This window comes from Dendropsophus ebraccatus, chromosome 13, assembly GCF_027789765.1.
Source record: "Dendropsophus ebraccatus isolate aDenEbr1 chromosome 13, aDenEbr1.pat, whole genome shotgun sequence".
NCBI classification, from domain to species: Eukaryota; Metazoa; Chordata; class Amphibia; order Anura; family Hylidae; genus Dendropsophus; species Dendropsophus ebraccatus.
Window position 1 is genome coordinate 24519126 of NC_091466.1, and position 21903 is coordinate 24541028.

A 21903-nucleotide genomic window follows, 5' to 3' on the forward strand; every position below is an offset into this window, starting at 1 on the left:
ATACACAAAAACATGGTTAACCCCGTTTTTCTGTACGTTAAAAACAACTATTTAAAATGGATCTATTAAACAGACTGCCAAAACGCAGTGTGAACCCATCCTAAAATACTGGGTATAGTTTTATTTTTGGTGGTTTTATTCCCACACATGCATTAGAAAAGGTGTAACGGCCATCACTAATAATGATGTTTAACTCCTTTGTCCCTTTTCAGACCAATGAAATACACCTGGTTGCGCAAAAATGGCGAGCTGCCACCAACAGCAGTCACTGATCAAAACAGCCTGGTATTCCTAAACCTCAACAAAAGTGACAGCGGCACCTACTTATGCCAGGTAGCAAACCTCCTGGGTGAATATACGGCAGAATACAAACTGGATGTCAACGGTAGGAACAGATTTCGTTTTTATGGCTTAACCTGTCAGATACGCTATGCATGTGTTTTCTTTTTGTTTGTTTTTTTCATCTGTATGTGTTGATGTGCTCGTCCCATATAAAGAAGTGATTCATACTCCGTCATGATATACAGTAATGTTATAAGACACAGAAGCTTTAGAAGCCACTGAAAAAAAAAAACATATTTTCTTTGACACTCGAGATCCCCGCAATGCTGATGTTACTAGGGAGGTTAAAAAAAGCACGTGCAACGTTCGTTTCGCGAGCGTCCCAAATTTTCGTTCAAATTTGTTGAGATTTGCTAATCGAATATTAAAGAATTTATTTCGCTAAAACAGCCCAAACTATAGTGGCTACAATACTGCGACTATTACAGAAGGGCAAATTTGTTATAGCATGTTGTTGTCAAAGTGTCAAAAATCAGAAAATCACAATTAAAAAAAAAAGCCAATCAGCCAGTCAGTCATCCAATTTCCGCCATTCCTCTCCTTTCTGTCCCTACCTGTATATCGCTCTGTTAGTCTCTCCCTGCTCTGCTCTAACTGCCTGCTGCCATCCTGCTCTCTCCTTCACACACAGCCAACTGGCCGCCTCCGTTACCGAACCGCCTTATATAGAAGGTGAGGGGGAGCTGCTGAGGGGCCTGCAGCTGATTTGACGGGCACAAGGGATCATGGTTCATCCCTTTCTCCCGTCCTGTGATGCTCCAGACAGCATGTGTGGCCACCAATTTGTGTTTTTTTTGTGTGAATTTACTTAATGAATCGGCAGGAACAAAGAGAATTGACAGCGAGATTCTCAGTGAATCTTGATTGACCAGATTTGCTTTGCTCACCTCTAATGGTAATCCAATTGTAGAAAAATGAATGTGGCACCTACTACATTTTTATTCCATATATCAAGGTCATTGGATGTAGATGAGTAAAGCCATTTACCGTCTAAGACTTTGTTTGGTTGACATCTTCACTTATACCTATGCTCAGCTCTTCAGAGATCTGGAAATAGTATCTCAAAGAGCCAAATATGTCTTTTTATTGCTTTTTCAGGATTTTCAGCTCTTCAACCACTCAGTTAAATTGATATGGCCCAAACTCCAGTGAAATACACATGTATTTTTTTATTTGCCAGGATTAGTCTTGCCAGTATATTAATTTAATATGCCTATGAGTGTACAGATGTCTCCTCTACACTAAAGGTGCCCAAACACATTAGAAGAAACATGGCCAAACCTGATTTCAGCAGGATTGGCTGTCTATCTAATGTGTATTGGTGCCTCCTCACTCTTTTTTCGGTGACAAGATTTGGAATAATAGATTTTAACATGTACACGATTCCTTGTTTCCAAGAGAAATAAGGTGACACTGGAGAGTTCTGTCAGCAATAAATTTATGGTGCTGCTGGATAGAGAAGATTGGCAAGGTTAAAGTAAAACATACCACCACTGACGGCCCTGCTCATTCTGATGAGGGTCTCAGTTGCCTGATCAAAACTTTGGATATGTCACAATTTTTTTATGACAGGTAGGCTTTAAGGCAAACACCTGTCAGAACTTGCCCACTCTTGTGCCACCAGTATAGGTTTATGATTTTTTTGGACTCCAATACACTCACCTTCTTAGATATGTCCAACCTTAGTGGGACTTCCCAAGCTCAAGGACAGTGTTATATTGGTTCCTTCAAAGTTGGTTGGGTGCTCCCAGGACAAGAGAACTGAAAAAGTTATTACCTTTACAGTAGGGCAGGGATATCTGTAGGGCTCCTACAGCAGGGGACAGTTTTTAGACCAGGGGTCTCAAACTTGCGGCCCTCCAGCTGTTGCAAAACTACAATTCCCATCATGCCTGGACAGCCAAAGCTTTACTTTGGCTGTCCAGGCATGATGGGAATTGTAGTTTTGCAACAGCTGGAGGGCCGCGAGTTTGAGACCCCTGTTTTAGGCGATCTGCCATAAAAATCACTTTGGGAATTACAGTTCTAGAAAGTACCATGGCTAGAATAAGTCTAGATGTTCCTGCAATGCCCAATCACTCTCTCCAGTAATTCAATCCCGTATGATTATAATCAGTGATCATCTGTCTAACCTTGCATTTCGACGAGTTTCCAACATAAAAAAAAAGCCTCTTTCCTTCACTCTCAGCTGAAAAGACGGCACATTTTAGCTTTCAGACAAAATAAAGGCTAAACCTCTGGCACCATCGAGGGGGAGAAAAAATTAAAATAAGAATACAACAGGACAGGATAAAATCCGTGTAGCGACAGATCCCAGACAATCGCTTAATCCCTGGTCGCTTTCTGCTTCAGAATCTTATCACAGGTACAAGGTCGGACCTTCTCGGTTATGCAATGCTCTATTCCCAGTCTGGCCTTTATCTTCTGGCTAGCCGCTTTCTATTTATCTCTCCCTCCTCCTCTCCTTCTTCTCTTTACTGATTTTCATCAGCTTTCTTCCATTGTTTAAAAAGAAAAAATGATAAAGATTCCATACCCCGAAAACAAGAATTTAGTTGGCATACCCAACCCTGGAGAGTTGGTTGCTCCGCTCCGGGCTCCCCTCCTTCACTACTCCCCAGTGAAAACCAAATCCAAAAAATCAGCATTTTGCAAAGTACATTTTCAGTCATTTGTATCCTGCACTAGGATGAAGCCAGTTCTAATTTCTCCTGATCCGTTTAATTCTAATGTTGCCTGGTAATTATCATTCTTTCTCATTATCTCTTTTTAAACTAATTATACTGCCATCGTTAGCCAAACAAAGCATCAAAAGATAGGGAGTCTGAATGAGCAATCTCCCTGAATATTCATAAGTTTACAAACAGTCTTATCATACGAGGTTACATAAAGATCAGGAAGAAATATTTCTGCAAAGTCTTGTAGCTCTGATGGAGACATTAAACACCAGCTTATTAAATAATTATTTAATTGCACGTGTTAATTAGAAGTGAATATGTCAAGCTTGGATTCAATATTTGACTCCGGGAATAGATTGCGTTTAGCATTTTAATCTGTTCGATAATTTAATGTTGCCATACATTAGAATTTCTGAATTTCCGGGACCTTTCTTAGGCTGTGGATGAAATAAGTTGCTATTTTTCACCTCAAAACACACACAGCATCCATGTGACAGTGATTATTAGGACCAAAAACGGTATGGAAGATCAAAAAGTCCAAATGTTGACCAAACGCGTACAGTAAGATTATAGTGGGAAGAACAACTTTGCAGAAACGGCTCTCTGTCTGATCTCCAATTTTGGCATTTAAGCGATGAGAGTGCCGAATAAGTTGCTTGCGTAAAGAATCTGCCATTTGGATGTCAAAGATGCTTTAACACCCAATAACTGGCATCAGGGTATAGTCAAAAAGAACCTAGGTCTATTGTGAATGGGTAGCCTTAGGGGCAGTTCACATAGAGCAAAAGCCACGGAATTGTGTAACAGATTTTTCCTCTGTGGAATTCCCTCTGCCTCAGTCTCCCATAGAGTGTCTATGGGAGGGCTTGCGCTTCCACCGCCCTCCCCTCAAATAGATACACTGTGAAGGGCTGAGGGGCGGAATTTTGCCGCTTTTGCTCCGTGTAAACTGGCCTTTATTCTAGCACCATATCAAAGCTATAACCCTGTAAAGGGCTTGGGTTCTCTCACTGACCTACAGTATGAGAGCATATGGCTGTCATAGACAGGTGGTCCCTATTAAGGAAACCCTTCTATCAACTATACAGCTAGTGAAAATCTTGGCCTAGCTAATCTATAGGCCCTATGACCCGGCCCGGCATCATCCTAGGACACAGAGCTAGCGATCAGCCAATGAATGTGCAAATTCTTGCTCATTCCCTTTAAAAGATCATGGGCCATCAGCCGCACATCTCCCCATGTAATATGGCTCACCTGGGTGTGTTGCGCTAAATAGGAGTCAAACTCAATCACTCCCTTGGAATCACTTTGGATTCAAAATAGTAAACTAAACCCCTCCACTCAAAAGCAAAGGTGCTGGGTGCTGGTCCAACACCAAAAACTATCAATTAAAATACAAAACTGTACAAGTCTGGAAAACAAGACAATGTCAGGAAAACAAGACAATGGCTACACATTTCATTCATGTTTGATACTAAAGCTTCTCAGCTACATTAAAAACCAACATCAGAAGATTGTATGTCATTTGATCAAACAATATTGCCTCATGTACCACGCGCAGGTCTTCTGATATACATGAGTTCCTACTCTAACAATGGCGCGATGTCGGTCAGCGACCGCCATCACTGCAAAGCCAGTGCCTACAGTGGGGGTGAGCTGAGTGGTCCAGCAACCCCAATGTCGCAAGACCAAGCCCCCAGGGCCAGGGCCACTCCACCCCGCAAACACAGCAAGCAGAGGCAATGGCCACCAACCAACACCCGTGTATACAGGTGTAGAAGCCCACTCCATGTGTTCCCAGCTAGACTGAGAGAAAGAGGACGTACTTACCACTAGGTGGAGTGCAAAACTACAAAAAGAGAGGACAGAATACATAAAGGTACAAGTCTGGAAAACAAGAAAATGGCTGCACACCTCTGCCATGTTTGATACCAATTAAAAACCAACCATTAAAAACCAAGATCACAAGTATATCATTTGATCAAACTATTTTGCCTCATGTACCACGTGCAGGTCTTCTGATATACATTCCTACTCTAACAATGGCGCAGTGTCAGTTGGCAACCACTACCACTGCAAAGCCAGAACCCACAGGTGTGCTCAGCGATCCAGCAATCCCAGTGTCGCAGGACCAAGCCCCCAGGGCCAGGGCTGTGCCACCACAAAACGTTTATTCAGACATGTTTCTGACATGTTTCGAAGCGGGTCCGGATTCAACTTGAGAAAGAAGTTGAACTAGCTTTGAATCGGGTCATGTCTGAATAAACGTTATGTATTTTTATTGATGATATAGGAGATTGGCGCACATTTACACAGTGGTTTGGGTCATGTAATATAACCCTAAGATCACATCTAGGCTAAACCCTTTTAAAGGGGTAGTCTGATTTCAGCAGTCTATTAGGGTAGGGTCCTCCACTCAAGAAAACTCCTCTATGATCTAGTAACGAGCATCATCTCTCATTGCAGCTAACCCAGTCCCATCGTACAATTACATTTTATGATGATTTGTGGAAGGGTGAAAGGTGAAGTGTGGGACTACATTTATAGAGCTTTTTTAAGAGCTCTGCTCTGTATGGGTATCAGCTTGCTTCCGTTATAGTAATAAGTCGTGAAATCTGAGCCATGTTTCGAGTCATCTTTTAATATGGACACATCTGCAGCTGCTATCATTGATTTGTTGGAGAGACTATAACTAGAAATGGCTGCACATTAAAGTGCCCATACACCTTCATCAGCTGCTGGCTGTATATTTCTCTTGCCAACATCTATTTCTCCTGATTTCCCTATATGCATGAATGTTTGGCACACTGAACGTTCATGTGTTCTCTATGAAGTGAGGAGAGGTAAGCCACTGCCAGACAGCCCCGGTAGTGAGTTATCTCTCTGAGAACAAAAATGTCACAAATCCAACATGCCTGATCCTTCTCTCCCCTAACATCAAGTATTGGGGAGAGTTATGAGGCCTCTATATACTTTAGACAATTGGCAGGTTTCAGCAGACTTTTGTATGTATATGAAGGCCTCTAGTTGGACAACTTACATACATTTTTATGCAGTTTTTGAAGTCATTTTTGCAGGAATATATAAAGGGAATTTATTTTTCTTTGGCCTTAAAAGCTACATAAAAAACTACTAAAAAAACATGCTACTATGTTAATTTACTTTCTATAAAATTGGTCTCAATTAGAGATGAGTGGACCTAAGGCTTTCAGGAAAACATGGATCTAGCCATAGTCTGTATCTATGTTTTTCAGGACACCCTAGGACTGTATCCAATGTCTTCAGCCACCGGTAATTAAATGCAGAGAATTTGGGTCCAAATGAACCTTAACCTATTTGAAGTATCCTCGTCTTTAGTCTCAGTGTTTCCTAACACAGAGAAGAGACTTTACCAGTCTGTGGAGAATAGAGATAAGTCAATTAATGCCTCTATAAACAGTATAAATATAAACCAAAATTACAAAAGAAAACTGTATAATAGCAAAAAAAATTGCAACCATTACAAGAAAATAATAAGATTGTGTGAGTTTTCCAATATATCACAAATGTTCAAATAATTGTATTTTTGTGTAAAAAGAATAAAGAAGCAACAATTCCTTCGACACAAGACGTAGCACAGGCGTCTGCTCACCGCGGTGCGTTCACGTATCGTCATTTGTTTATCAATGGTCGTAAAGATAAATCCATTTTTACATCTAAAGCAGTTACTGCTGTGGAAATTTATATGTTTTAATACTTTTTAGAGAACAACAGAACGGCAGTAGGAAATAGCACATCAGAACAAAAAAATACCTAGAGCCTAGAATATGATCATACGTCTCTATTAAGATGGCTAATGAATACAGAAGACTAGTTGAAAACATTTTGAGTGAAGTCGGGGTATTTTCTTCCATTTACTTTAGGCATCTTATTTGAAATTCTGGCTAAAGGCAAGGTTTCCCACAAGACATGTTGGAAGATGAGAACGTTGGGTGCCCTGTGAACCAATTGCTTCAACAAATTGGCCATGATGCCCCTTTAAGCTTTGTGCCCATTCATTTGTAAGTTAGTATGGCAACTGGTGGATGTCCCTCACTGGAAGAATGTCTTGATCTTTCAACATGGCTCCACCAATGACCGTTTGACTTTACTGATGCTATCCTAAAAGATGGCCGTAAAACTGCCAAAAAAGACATAATGGGGGCATAACCATAAGGTCGTCATAAACATACATTAACAGCATTAGTCATACTGAAAAGCTCATTTAGTTTTGACCTTTAAGACTCCATCCAGTATTCTGCAATGGTAAAACTGCCCCAGTCATCTAGTAGTTTACTTTTTACATGAAAACATGTATAAAGCTACTGTATGACCACTGACGATCTTGGGAATGGAAGACTCAAGGCAGCCATACTATATTCTATTAATGCTACACGTGCTACCAGGATACCATATGTGAGAAATACCTTTGAGGCTCCAGTTTTGGTAACAAATAAGGTTATATGTAACAGTATGTTGTCCAGCAGCTCAGAAGCTGCAAATGGGCAATTTAACTTTACAGTTACTGTATATTGGTATGGTCCTCTAAAGTCAATGATAATCCGAAGTTCACATGTACTAAACGAGACTATACAGGGAATAAACATATTGCTGTTACAGTTTTTATGACTTGGACCACAAAGTAGTTTTGCATTGGTTAGACCTAGCTATGGAGTCTAAGGATCCCTTTTTTCTAACCTTAAATTGTGTATTGGGGTATAAACCTGGCTGCCGAATGGCCCACAAGTCATGGACCACAGGCTAGTCACCAGTTTGTAACCATGCACAGCACCTAATTAGGTTCTGAATAAACACTATAGTGACACAATCTCAAAATCAAATCCTGTTAGTAACGTCCATTGCCTAGCAACACAAAGAGAGAACACGCAGTAGGGCGGCACTGTCATAGAAGGCAAAGAGTAACAATGCCATGGGGGCAGTACATAACAGATGCTATACTGTATTGCTCAGTCTTGTAGAAGGTGCTATATAGAGATGGCCTTATAGAGATAATTTAGCAAATCAGAGCTTAAAAGATGACTGTAATTAAAAGAACGAATTTAGTGATCAGTAAAACAAACTATGAAGACAATAGACATGGTGGTTAATGTGGCTTGTAATTGGGTAATACAGCAAATTATTTTTAATTAGGTTTCATTTTTCATTTCCTCTCCTTGTACTGGGTCTAAGATGTCATGAACTAACGTCGTATTTCATCAAACATATGTGTACACGCCACTGAATTTCCAGTCCAAATCTCCAGCCAATATTACGTGTATCATTGCTTTCCCGTTGTGTTTTGGCTTGATAAAGGAACCCATTTGGGTTATCAAACCAAAACAAAAATCCCATTAGATCAGACCCGGGCTCCTCTGTCCTATCTCCCTGATTCTTCTAATTACAAACAGTGCAACGATCATCATACGGACCTAATCAATTTCCTCCGGCTCAGTTTCCCGTTTCGCTGCTAATCAAGAGAATAAAACCTCTTTTCTTTGAATACGTTTGTGTATTAAACAGCAAGAAGTTGGCATCGATTAATAGCACTTCCCTGCGAGTGCTTTCAGAATTTAATTTGTCCAACAATTGTTTAATTTAAAGAGTTATTTCTGCCCCCTCCAGAAAATCAATGCCAGAAATGTAAGGGAGGGCGCCATAGGAAAATGGCTTTTTAATGGGAAAGATTTTTGTGTGTGTTATCATGTTGGAATTTATAGCAACTCTGGTTTAACCCTGTGCGGTCAAGCAACAGTCGACAGAGTAGGTGAAGCCTTGGGCAGAAAATCAAGAATTATGTTCATTTTGTGAATAGACTTGAGACCCAACAGTAAAACTATGTAGGAAGCACAAATACATAGTCATGTCTGATTAGAAATCTGATACTTCCATAGTAAGAGCCATAGTGTAACCATCTTTAGACATCTGCTAATATGGGACGCCATGCACTCTTGGTCGAAAAACTGGTTTCAGCTACTGTAGAGATTCAAGGAGTTAAAGGGGGGTTTTCTAAGCAAAACAGGACCGACACCGGGCACCAGTACTACAAAGTAAACGGGAGTTGAGTTGCAGTTACACATCACCACCACTACACAGTGAATGGAGACAAACTGCTTCCAGTCCCATTCAATGTGTAGTGTAGTGCAGAACAGGTGGTCGGTTTGGGTGACGGGTTCTAGGTGTCAACACTCCAGTCAGTCCATTCTACCCTCAAAACCCTTGTAAGGTCTACAAGCAAGATGGTTCCTTGTAGAGGGCTAACTCAATGTATATCCTTCAAACAAAATGATTTACACAGTTAGGCTATGTTCACATTACGTGAACATCCGGCCGTTCCGTGACCCCGGCCGGGTCACGGAACAGCCGGTCTCAGCCCGGATCATCCCAGCCGGTACTTAAGTACCGGCCGGGTGATCTTTCTGGCCGCGGAGCTCTGATGCGGGCGCATCAGCGCGCTCCCGCATCAGAGCTTCCTATAGCCCACAGTGAAGCGAGCAGCCGGAGCCGCTCGCTTCACTGTCTGAACTGACAGGTCTTTCTGCGGCCGGAATTCACTGAATTCCGGCCGCAGAAAACTGACATGTCAGTTTTTTCTGGCGGCGTATGGGATCTCGGCCGGAGCGCATACGATGTGTATACGCTCCAGCCGGGATCCAATTGCAAATAAAGCTATGTTCAACTCCTCAAAACCACGGCTGTAGTTCTGCGGCGAGAACTACGGCCGTAGTTTTACGTTGTGTGAACTTAGCCTTAACCTTTCATAGTTTAGGGTGTTACCTCCTAACATGGTTGGCCTTTCAGTGTATTTTTATTCCAAGATCCAGGTCCTGTATGATGAAAAAATCCTGATTCTGTATGATAAAAGATGGAATATGTCTGTTTATCAGGGCTTCTTGATTTTGATACAATAAATGAATGTTTTCAAAAAACCCACAAACCAACTATATCTAGAAGTAAAGACTGATACTTCCATAACAGGTGTGTTGTCATCCTAACATGAGAGTATAGAACATTTTTAGCCACACACAACTCGTCAATGGTAGGTGCTCAATGGAGTTGGTCTCCCACCCTTTACATAGACAAGTAGGAAAACCATGTCACTCTTGTAAATTTACACATATAATGAACTTCATCGCCTGGCAATCCTTAGGCTTCTTGCAGAGTCTTTAGCTTGATAAAAGTCCAGGAGGACCGAAACATTGCCCATTACAAAAGTTGTATCTTTATTCTCTATTTTCTGTTTGGAACTAAGGATTAGAAATGAACGAAGCGAGTCTGGCAAATCAAAATTCACTGCAAATCAGGCCATCAATTTTCTTCGTTCTTCAAAGTAAATTCCGTCCAATTTGTTAAGGAAATTCGCAAAAAAACAAAATGGAGGCTGAACATGCTGTCTGGAGCATCACTGGGCCAACCAAGTGTCCAGTTTACCAAGTAACCTGGTGCCTATAGAAATTCACTGGGGCCAATGAAGACACAGTCCATATTATTCACTCACTGGACACGGTAAGCTCCTATTGAGTTATACCAATTTACTGGGATCAGTAAATGGAGCGCGCCTTACATAATCAGTGCTGGCACTCCACTCCTACTGTGTTATAGAAATTGGGTTTCATTAGATTGGTTAATTGGTTGTCTTAAAAAAAAAAGTGATTTTCCAATTTTTTACACTTTTACAAGAACATACGTTAGCAAATTCACCCTTCTATAATAGTCCCAGTACTGTAGCTACTATAGTTTAGCTGTTTTACTGAAATGAGGATTAACATTTAATTTGCGAATGTTAACGAATTTGACCCAAAATTCACGAAGCTCTTGCAACGAATTTCCAGCTTCTTCATTCATTTCTGCTAAGGATTATATATTAACTTTATCTGCAAATGTACTAGAGTGCCGTGGTTTTCCCATTTATCCTAACATGGAAGGCTATATGAATTGTCCAAAAACTTGACCCAAAAACTAGGTTCTTAAGAGGTTTGAGGGTGTACAGTAGATTTCCTTGAACAAAATACCTTCCTGTAGAGAGTCAACTAAATTTATTATATATAAGTGCGTTGATGCCTATTATGTTAAGGTTATTAACTTTTAACATAGTTGACCATGACATGTTCCATTTTTCGGCTGGAGAACAAGGTCTTAGGGTATAAACCCACACACCGTATATGCAGCGTATTTACTGCTGCGATACGCAGCAAACTCGCAGCAAACTCGCAGCAAAATCGCAGCAGATTAGATCTAAATAACTGAACACAGCATCAAATCTGTACCAACAAATCTGCTGCGTATTTGTTGCATATCTGCTGCATATACGGTGTGTGGGTTCATACCCTTATAAGAGAAAATATGTAGCGTATCTGTTCATCGGAAGTTCCTAAAATCAAACTTGATCTTGCAATGAAGAAATCCTTCTAAGATCCATGTGGTGCCAGTGGTGTCTAGAGGTCCAAGTAAGATACCTTCCCATGGTGGGCCAGCTAATTGTATCCCCTTCAGATAAGATGAGAGCACAGTTATCCCTGCATAGTAAGGATATCACACAGTTTAGTACTCTACGTTATCTTAATCCAGGCATTGCATCTTCCGAGGCAATTCTCTGTGGGTAAGCCATTCTTTTGTAGGCAATATCTTACTGACTCTATTTACTAAGTAAAATAGCTGAGGACCCCCTTCTTCCTCGCAGAATGATTCACTTGATGATTATTACTGTATTTCAGATAGGCATACGGTAGCACAGTGTGTCCATAAACATCGAACCGGCGTTTCTCTTCCGCTTTTCCTCGCAGCGGTTTAACAATGGCCCATATTTACTCAGCGATTCTGTAAACTTCACAGCTTCCATGCGAAATGTTCACGAGTCTTATCAGCTTTTCTGGCTTCCTACAGAGCACAAATACATGGATTACGTGGGCAGGAAATATATTTCCTTCTATTTATAACCGCCAACCTGACAAATGTGAATTCCTAATGTAATTGAAGACACTTATTCAGAATCCATGTGTCTCGTTGATTTCCCATTCAGGAATACGAGGAAGACTTGTATTGTTAACTCCTTTGACGCTAGACAGACTTTGCCTATGCTAGAGCCATTGTTAGGCTTCCTTCTTGTTTGTCAACTACAAGGAGAAGATCAAAAAGAAATGAAAATCTAAAATGCGAAGAGCCATGCTGTATATCTACTTTGCACAGCCTTTGAAGCTTTTGTCAGGGTCTAGAGCAAAGCCCTAGATGTGGCTTTGCCACTGTCATCACCATGGCAACCTCTACTCTAAGGAGAACAAGAGGTCGGCCATTTTGTTTGAGTGGTTCAAGGGGTCCGATTTGTGTAACAATGGATGGGATTATTTTTTTCTTCATACTCTTTGTTCTTTAACCGCCATGCACGACTGTCCGAATCAATGTATTATTATAAAAGATGTTATAATAATCATCAGCATTACGATCACTATAAAATGTCTGTTGATACAGATATGTTCTACTATGTCTGGCAGATTATTTTATAGCAAATTCATTGTTTGATATGGAAATGCATGCAAACAAGAATTGTCGGAGGTCAACATTGCTTGTTTTCTAGTGACTGTGCCTCAACAGACACGTTACGTTGCTTTACTAATGGCTGCAACCAATGTATTGTCTTCCGCTGAATCCGCTGCTTGTCATTTTATCGTCTCTCATTTTTCCCTCCCTCTGCTTCCTCCATTTTTCACCTCCATTATCCTGCCCGCTGTCTGACGTCAACCACACTGACCTCCCAACCCACCTGCAGAATCCCAGACATTTTATCAAGGTATCCATTACTTCTTAGGTGCCCTATCTTCACTCTTAGCTTATGCATGAATTCGGAATGTTCTTTTCTCAAGCCAAAATAGTTTACAGATTTATGCTTCATTTGCATGACTTCATTTGCATCTACTGAAAATTCTGGCGGGATGCCAGCTAATCCTAATATTCCAAACTCATTTAATTGCACAGTCAATGTACAATACAGTAAACTGAGATGTAAGGCGTTCTCAGACTGAGCTCCTCCTACTATGATCTGCCCTGGGCCCTTTCACGCAGGCCTATTATCGGCAAAGTCCTCTCAAAAGAAAAAAAAAAGCATATGCACAAAAAATGGTAGCACATCACAAAAATCTTTATTATAACACTGACATAGATACAAAAATACCACATAGATATATGAATGTAAAGGAGTAGTAAAATGAGGGAGACAACACCCCAAATACTGCTCTACATTAAAAACACTAAAATGTCACCATAAGTCCTGCTGGTGTTCCAGCCGGGACTAATCTACCACTCTGACTCTGGACTGTATGTACAATAACAAAAATCCAACATCTCTACCTAGACAGAGACCCGGTAAAACAAAATATAACCACAAATAATGGAGCATAGGGGAAAAAAAAGGAAAATTGGAAAAGATCACCATATACAGTCCAACAGAATGAGAGTCAGATGGGATAAGGAATCACCCCACGCATTCCGACGTCTAGCGGCTTCCTCTGCCTTCCTTGGCGGTGGGAAATCATTTAAGCCGGTCTCTACCAGCACCCTTTGGCCCACATCCCTAAGGAAGCCGCTAGACGGCGGAACGCGTGGGGTGATTCCTTATCCCATCTGACTCTCATTCTGTTGGACTGTATATGGTGATCTTTTCCAATTTTCCTTTTTTTTCCCCTATGCTCCATTATTTGTGGTTATATTTTGTTTTACTGGGTCTCTGTCTAGGTAGAGATGTTGGATTTTTGTTATTGTACATACAGTCCAGAGTCAGAGTGGTAGATTAGTCCCGGCTGGAACACCAGCAGGACTTATGGTGACATTTTAGTGTTTTTAATGTAGAGCAGTATTTGGGGTGTTGTCTCCCTCATTTTACTACTCCTGTACATTCATATATCTATGTGGTATTTTTGTATCTATATCAGTGTTATAATAAAGATTTTTGTGATGTGCTACCATTTTTTGTGCATATGCTTTTTTTTTCTTTTGAGAGGATGATGTACTACTTATATGCATTGGTTTAGCACTCCATGATTATTAGTGGTGCCCACTAGCTTTATATATATTTTTGGCAAAGAGCATGCCTAGAAACAAACATTCAGCCCAAGCCATCAGCTGAGAAGTTAGAAAACGCCCGCTCATGAGCTGACCGCATCTTTTGTGCAGCGGTTAAATCTATTGTTATCAGCCACACGAACAACACAGTGATTATTCGACAGGTCCGATTGTGCTGTGTAAAGACACTGCAAACAGGCGCTGGTCATGCTGTTCGGTGCTTGTTTGTGCCCATACATGGCCCATAATGGGCAGAGTAAAAGGACCTTAAGAAGTGGAGGGAAGAAGGTGGTCAGCTATAGTTTCCTTTCTGGGACTAGCTAAAATATATAGTTTTTGGTTTGTTTTTTTAATTGATTTTAAACCGCCTTGTTCCTTCACATAAGACTAGCTCTATGGTGTGAAGACCCCATGAACTATCTCCTCATATTTTCTAAACCCATGTCATTATGACATGGTATAGTAAGCATCTAAAACTTTGTACAGTTAGGCTTCAAAAGCTAAGACTAACCTAGGAACAGGATTAAGTTTCTCCCAATACTAAAATCACTGTCCGTTTAATTTCCTCTATAGTTCATAAATACGAAAAAAAAATAAAAATCATCACTACAGTAATAGTCCCATTCCAATGAAGAGCCTATGCAGTTGCCCAAAAAGCCAAGCATTTTCACCGGGAAGCTATTTCCTAGCATGGCTGCTTATCATTCAGTCAATGAGTTTCATCCCACAGTCGGAGGCATTGGTAACATAACACAGCAATACATCACCAATGTGATCATCAATGATGTCACAACCTCTTTAAGTTGACTATTTTGTCATGAATACTATCATTTCAACAAAATTGTTATATTGTGGCATGACCTTTTATTTAAATAAAACTACTTTTTTTATATTTTACTGTCTCTATAAATATAGTAGAGTGGTCCAGCCTATAAGGGTTATGTATAAGCCATAACATTTGCTTTGGACTTAAGGACATTTTTTAAAGGGTCTTCATCTAAATTTATTTTTACAAAAATCTAAATAATATGGCATTAAAGTCTGGTTTCAAGTACTGCTAAGATTATGTATCCCCATACCTGACCTAAAGTGACCAATCTGTTTTCAGAGTAAGCTCGGACAGACTGGTTGCTATTGAGGAGCTGTCTGACAACTGTACGTTAGGCCATGTATTTATAGTCTTATCGTCTACATTCCTTTTGCTAAACATCCATCAAACATTTACTTCCCCCCAATGATTGGAAGATCCATGGCCAGATCCCCTTTGGTGGTTTGTCCCACAGCAGTTGCCATGACTCACGAGGAACCTGTAAAGGTAGTTGGGTCATCACAAGACTCTTACAGAAGCAACACTTCCGCTTACTAGTTCCATTTTTCTTGATATGTTGCATGAATTCCGTATTGTTTCCAATGTGCTGCTCCATTTACAATGTGCATTGCTTTTATTTGCAATTTTTTCTTGTATTTTATATTTTTGCTGACTTTTTTCCTTCCGTTCAATATATAAATATATTTACTTGGTCTTTTCATAATGTTGTCTCCTTCTCCCCCCAATTATTTCCATCCTCTTGCATTTGTCCTCCTTTATTGACTTCCTCCCTATAATCTCCCCTCCCTACCTTCCAGCAGACCCCAGCCCCATTCCTTCCCAGTCAAGCATTGACCATGCTGTTATCGGAGGAGTGGTAGCCGTTATCGCCTTCCTGCTTTTCTGTCTGCTTATTGTCTTGGGACGTTACCTGATCAGACACAAAGGTAAGGTCCACCATGTTGGTTTTTCAGCACACTTATCACATGATAGTCACAATATGGGGGAGATTTATCAAACTGGTGTAAAGTAGAATCGTCTTAGTTGCCCCTAGCAACCAATCAGATTCCACTTTTTATTTTTCAAAGAATCTGTGAGAAATAAAAAGTGGAATCTGATTGGTTGCTAGGGGCAACTAAGACAATTCTACTTTACACCACTTTGATAAATCTCCCCCATGTGTTTTATATATTTTGCATTTTTAGTAAATGAGAAAAAAAACTATATGGATAGCAAATAAAAATCCCTTTGTTTTAGGGTTGTCAATTATTAGACTGGTCAAATAGTGTTTGAGCCTTTCAAGGGTCAAAGGTTAAAAGCATTTTGGATAGACAACATGGACATGGCCAAGCCTATCTAATACCTGTAGTAGGGTATGAACAAAAGTGAGAACTGATTTAATAATATTGATAATCTGAAAAAGTTTTGACAGTGCTCTCTTTTGGCACCAGAATCTGACTGCAATATTTACAACCCCTTTAGTTATGTTCCCCTACAGTGATAAGCACACGCAGGGTTAAAGTGAATGTACCATCAGGTACATTCTCTTTAAAGGGGTTATCCAGCGGAAAAAAAAATGTCTTCCAAATCAACTGGTTTCAGAAAGTTATATAGATTTGTAATTTTCTTCTATTTAAAAATCTCCAGTCTTCCCATACTTATAAACTGTTGTATGTCCTGCAGGAAGTGTTTTTTTTTATTTACATTCAGAAACAGTGCTCTCTGCTGACATCTCTGGCCGAGACAGGAACTGTCCAGATCAGTAGAAAATCCCCATGGAAAACCTCTCCTGCTTAGGACAGTTCCTGACTCGGCCAGAGATGTCAGCAGAGAGCACTGTTTCTGAATGTAAATAAACAACATGATAAACAACATCATGATATATAGTAGCTTATAAGTATGGGAAGACTTGAGAATTTTAAATAGAAGTAAATTACAAATCTATATAACTTTCTTACACCAGTTGATTTGAAAGGGAAATTTTTTTCGCTGGGCAACCCCTTTAAGTATTGCCCATGTATAGAACGGCGTCAGCGTGGGTCTCTTGTACAGTGCCGTTTTATTCACGGGCCTGACCCCAGTGGGAGGAAACCCCTGCCCCTCTATGACATGGCTCCAATGGACCCGCGTCACAGAGGGGTGAGTGTTTCCTTTCACTGGGGGAGGGCTGTCCCACCAGGTCTTCACCCCCGGCCTGATGCCCATGAATAGAACAGTTCCGTACATGAGAACCAGGCCGCGGTTCAAAAAAACGACTGCGGCACCGGCTTTCCCGCACAGTTCTATACATGGGCAATACTTAAAGTAAATTTACCTGATGGTACATTCGCTTTAAACTAGTCCCCCTGTTTAAAATAGTCTATAATGTTTACCTGAAGAGCAGGTATTAAAGAGGGATGTTTTAAAAAATGCCACCTTGCTGCAGACTAATGGGCACAAAATTAGAGAACTATTTAATGCTGGAGGGATATACACCACAAGGGATAAGACCAGTGATATGATTGCAGACAGAAAATTGCGGACTCAAAATATGGTCCTCAAAAATATCCCACACACTCTATCTCCTTTTTTATACTAATAAAATGGGAGGATGATAATGGTGATGTTGCAGTCTTGTCTGTTTGTCCATTTTCAGGGACCTATCTCACCCATGAAGCCAAGGGATCAGATGATGCCCCCGACGCAGACACCGCTATTATCAATGCAGAAGGCGGACAAGGAGGGTCTGACGACAAAAAGGAATATTTCATATAAGCTCCAAACCTTCTCCTAAAAATGTGACAACGGCGGCAAGAAAAACACATAGTTAACAACAAAAAAAACAAAACAGCAGCCGAAGAACAAATTGAAACCAACGTTCAGGATATCTGACATGGAGACTCTCTCTCTCTTTACCAGGGCTACAGCAAGGAGAAGGGGATGGGAGAGGAAGAGACAGTGATCGGAGAGATTTGCTTCTAAAAACAAACTTGTATAAAAGTTATTACTAAAAACTCCTAAAAAAGATAAAAATTGCTTGCTTAAATCTACATATCTTCGGTGAACGCACTATTCTAACAAATAATAGCCGTGAGTTAAGATATTTTTGGTTTATTTTCATTTACAACGTGTACAAAGTTTTATCTTTTCATTTTTTACTTTGGAATGTTGGGGGGGAGGGGGGGGGGGCGGCCGGGAAAGTATATATAATATATTTAGTGTTTTTTTTTTTTGTTTGTTTTTTTTTTATTATTTTATTTTTACTTTTTTTTTCCTGGGTAAATTAAACTGGTAGGATAGATATTTTCTAGGAAAGGAGTGTTATACGTCAGGAATACATAAGGAGACATTTATAAGGTGCCACAATTAAAGCTTCCATTTTAAGACCTGAAAGAAAATTGTATAATTTACGACTCCTTATAACCGTTGTGGAGAAGTGTATGGTTTCGATGGTTAACCTTTATGTAGCCGATGGCCACCTCTTAGCCTTGGCAGGGGGGGGAAACGTTAAGTAATGTTTTTGGCACTTGACAAGAAAGAGGTCAAGTGACTTTTTGGATTTTTGAAATGGGACAAGAAAAGGAAGCTCCCAGCTACCGTAATTCCTAGTTTCGAGGCGGGTCAGTGTCCCTAACCGAGTTGGCTTATGCTAATCAGGGTCTCGGTTTTGCACAAAATTATTGAAAAGGCACAGTGTTATTTGCTTAGTGTCATAATGTTTTACATTGTTTTTGGTCCTACGTCATTACCCCAGGTCTTAATGGAACAGCATGGTATGGTATGGTATGGAAAGTGACAAACCAATCAGAACCCTCTATTCCCGGAAGGTGGTCATACCTTTGGAGCTATCTGATTGGTTATCAGTCAGCAATAGAATCCCGTTTTACAACCCAGTTATTTCCATTGGATAGGTGGTATTTAATCTGTTATAAAACACCATACCTATTATATTTACCACATGAATGCGTCATCAGGTGATTTATTGTTTGACAGATGTGGACTTCATTTTCACAGAGCTTACAGCGTCATTCATTTGACACAGTTACTGATATTAACCAATAAATCTCTGTAATATGTCATACTATGTATGTACCAGGCTTGGCATAAATTATTTTTTTTCGCTGTGTCATTGTTGCATTGTCCATGATTTTGTACTTTTTATGTCATGAATGCGTTGATGCCACATATTTTAAATATATATTTGTATATGTGTATATTTACCAGTTAGACGTGACATGATGTTGAATGCGCTCAAAAAGCCTCAGAATTGCTGAAAAGGGGAAATAACCAACATTAACTTTTAAAAAAATCAACAGTGATAAAACATGTTCCTTTTGGTGTTTAGTCTATTAGGACCTTGTTTTAAAGACAACAGGTGGTAGAAGGTGATGACACTTGGGGTAAGATGACCCACCTGTCAGTGGCCTTACTCTCACAAACAAGGTGCCGACTCATTTTGAAGGTTGAGGCTAATAAATTCAGAGGCCACCATAAATAGCCACCCAGAGTCACTGCCGATAGGCTGGACCTCAGGTGTCCATCATTGTGGCAATTTTTGGAGGTCTCTAATTCAATTGTCTTAAACAGGAACCCAACCTCTAAGGACAATGTGGCAATTCTTGGAGATCTCTTATCCAATTGTTTTAAAAAGGAACCCAACCTCTAAGGATAATGTGTACATTTTTTGGAGATCTCTAATCCAATTGTCTTAAACAATAACCCAACCTCTAAGGACACATTATTCAGAATTATATAAAACCATTCAGACTGGTCTAAAAGTTCTCAAAATTGCATACAAACTTTTACAAGCTACCAGGGGTCACCTCTGACTATGTTTTACCTCTTGGTTTATAGTAATGGAAATTAATATTGTGTTTAAGGCCTCATGCCTATGAACATATTAATAGTCTGTACCTGTACAGAGCAGTAATAGTTTTTCTGTGGTTACCAAGCAGAAAAAAGAATTGATAAGCATTGCTTCTGGGAGAGAAAATCTCCAACATACGGTGCTGCAGGAAGTACCATATGGCAGCACAGGGAGAGCCGGCAGCACACAGAGACGATGAGTCGCCATAAAGCCTCAATGTACATGATGAAGTTGGTATATAGGTATTATTAACAGCTCACACATGTATTGATAATATAATTCAAGGGACTTATGTTCATAAGCATGATGTTAACATATACATTTTTTATTTGGGTCTTTTAATCTGACATCTAAGTCCTCACCGATAATCCAGAATTACCAGAAACTAATATGCACAATTAATAGAGACTTGGACCTTGGTGCCAGATTAAAGGAATTTATCTAAACTGTTATATTCCCATAGTGTACAAGACACTGAGAATGGAGGTAATTTTCTTACCTTCTTCCTCAGCGACCTTTTCACAAAATCTTCACTTTAATCAATATATAAATTAAGCAGTTTGGTGCACTAGGGGCGGGACTAGGCACCGAACTGCCTACCGGCCCACACTGATGACATCACTGCAGAGCACAGCCAGTATTCATTAGAAGGTAGGCTGGCTGGGTGGATTAGTGCAATGAGGACAATAGTCCTGCTTTCCAGTGCACCAAACCCCCTAATTCACACAAGTAAAGTTTTAGTAAAAAACTACGCCGAGGATGAAGGTAAGAAAATTTACAGTGATCCATAGTGTCCCGTGTATGGACAAACAAGTTATTTTCTAACCTGCTGTTTATTTTTCCTTTAAGAAACTTCAGGAATGATAGTGGAAATATACAGATCGGCAGGTTCCACATTTACAAGGATCACCCAGAAAACTTCTGTTTTTGATATCTTCATTGATAGTTGACATCTTCCAGCCCCCTTTCTAATTTCATGAATTGGGGATTTACCTCTATATCTTGTTATGCCGCATGGTTAATAATTCAGGTGCTTCCCGATGAGTCTTGTTACTGTTATATATTATAATACATATATATTATGATACATATATTATACATATGTTATATACTACACATGAATTGGGTCACAAACCCATAACTCACTGGTTTTAGTTGCAGGTGAGACTTTCTGTATAAAGATTCAGTGTACAGTAAGTGTCTTTAGTAATACAGCTTAATGATGTGATCCCCCTAGGTCATGACCTGTGCCATTGTGTCCATACCTTTCTACACTACTCCTTGGGATTAAGGTGGAGATTGAGTGCCATGCCATTTTTGGGCTGTTTATGGTCCATAAGCATCTCAAAACATGACCAAAAATACTGCTATAAAATTGGTCACAAAATAGTTTTAAAGGGGCAAAGAAGAGATGAGTGAACCTTAAGGCTGCAGAAGTTGGATGCAACCCTAGGGAGTCCTGGGAAACACGGATAAAGCCTATGGCAGCATTAAGGCTGCATTCAACTTCATACCGCCAAAAAACAGCTGAAAATACAAAAAAAAAATGTTTTTTTTTTAGACCTAAAATTAAAGCTCAAAGACAGTTGTATAATTATAGCCTTAAACTGACCACAGCCAAATGTCTCACCGATTTCTGGCGAGTTGCTGTGTCAAAAAAAAAAAAATCATTTAGACCATCGGGAAATTTACATTGTAAGGCTATGTTCACACTACGTAAACAACGGCCGTACTTTATGCGCCTGTGAACACTGCCTCTACTTCAATGGGATCCCGGCCGGAGTGTATACACATTGTATACGCTCTGGCCGGGATCCCATGCGGACCCGCAAATAACTGACATGTCAGTTTTCTGCAGCCGCAATTCAGTGAATAGCGGCCGTAGAAACCCATGTCAGTTCACACAATGAAGCAAGCGGCTCCGGCCGCTTGCTTTATTGTGTGCAGTGGCAAGTTCTGATGCAGGGATGCGCTGATGGGCCCGCATCAGAACGCTACGGCCAGAAAGATCATCCGGCCGGTACTACAGTACGGCAGAGACCGGCCGTTCTGTGACCCAGCTGGGTCACGGAATGGGCCGGTCTAATACAGAGTGTGAACATAGCCTAAATCTCCTCTGAGCCAAAAAGTGCTTGTTATATCAGCCCCTTCCATTATCTGTA

At 40.2% G+C, this 21903-nt stretch overlaps 1 protein-coding gene across 5 annotated transcripts in view; it reads left to right on the top strand.

The window, feature by feature from the left end:
- Nucleotides 1-18069, top strand: part of CADM3 (cell adhesion molecule 3) — a 304853-nt gene extending 286784 nt beyond the window's left edge. For 2 of the 5 annotated variants that reach the window (XM_069949912.1, XM_069949913.1), the window contains exons 8-11: nucleotides 213-385; nucleotides 12799-12819; nucleotides 15714-15842; nucleotides 17531-18069. In XM_069949912.1, the coding sequence (XP_069806013.1) occupies nucleotides 213-385; nucleotides 12799-12819; nucleotides 15714-15842; nucleotides 17531-17649 (442 nt within the window). In that variant the 3' untranslated portion in view covers nucleotides 17650-18069. The remainder of the gene's footprint in view (nucleotides 1-212; nucleotides 386-12798; nucleotides 12820-15713; nucleotides 15843-17530) is intronic. The other 3 variants (XM_069949914.1, XM_069949915.1, XM_069949916.1) reach the window with 3 other exon arrangements.
- Nucleotides 18070-21903: the final 3834 nt, after the last annotated feature.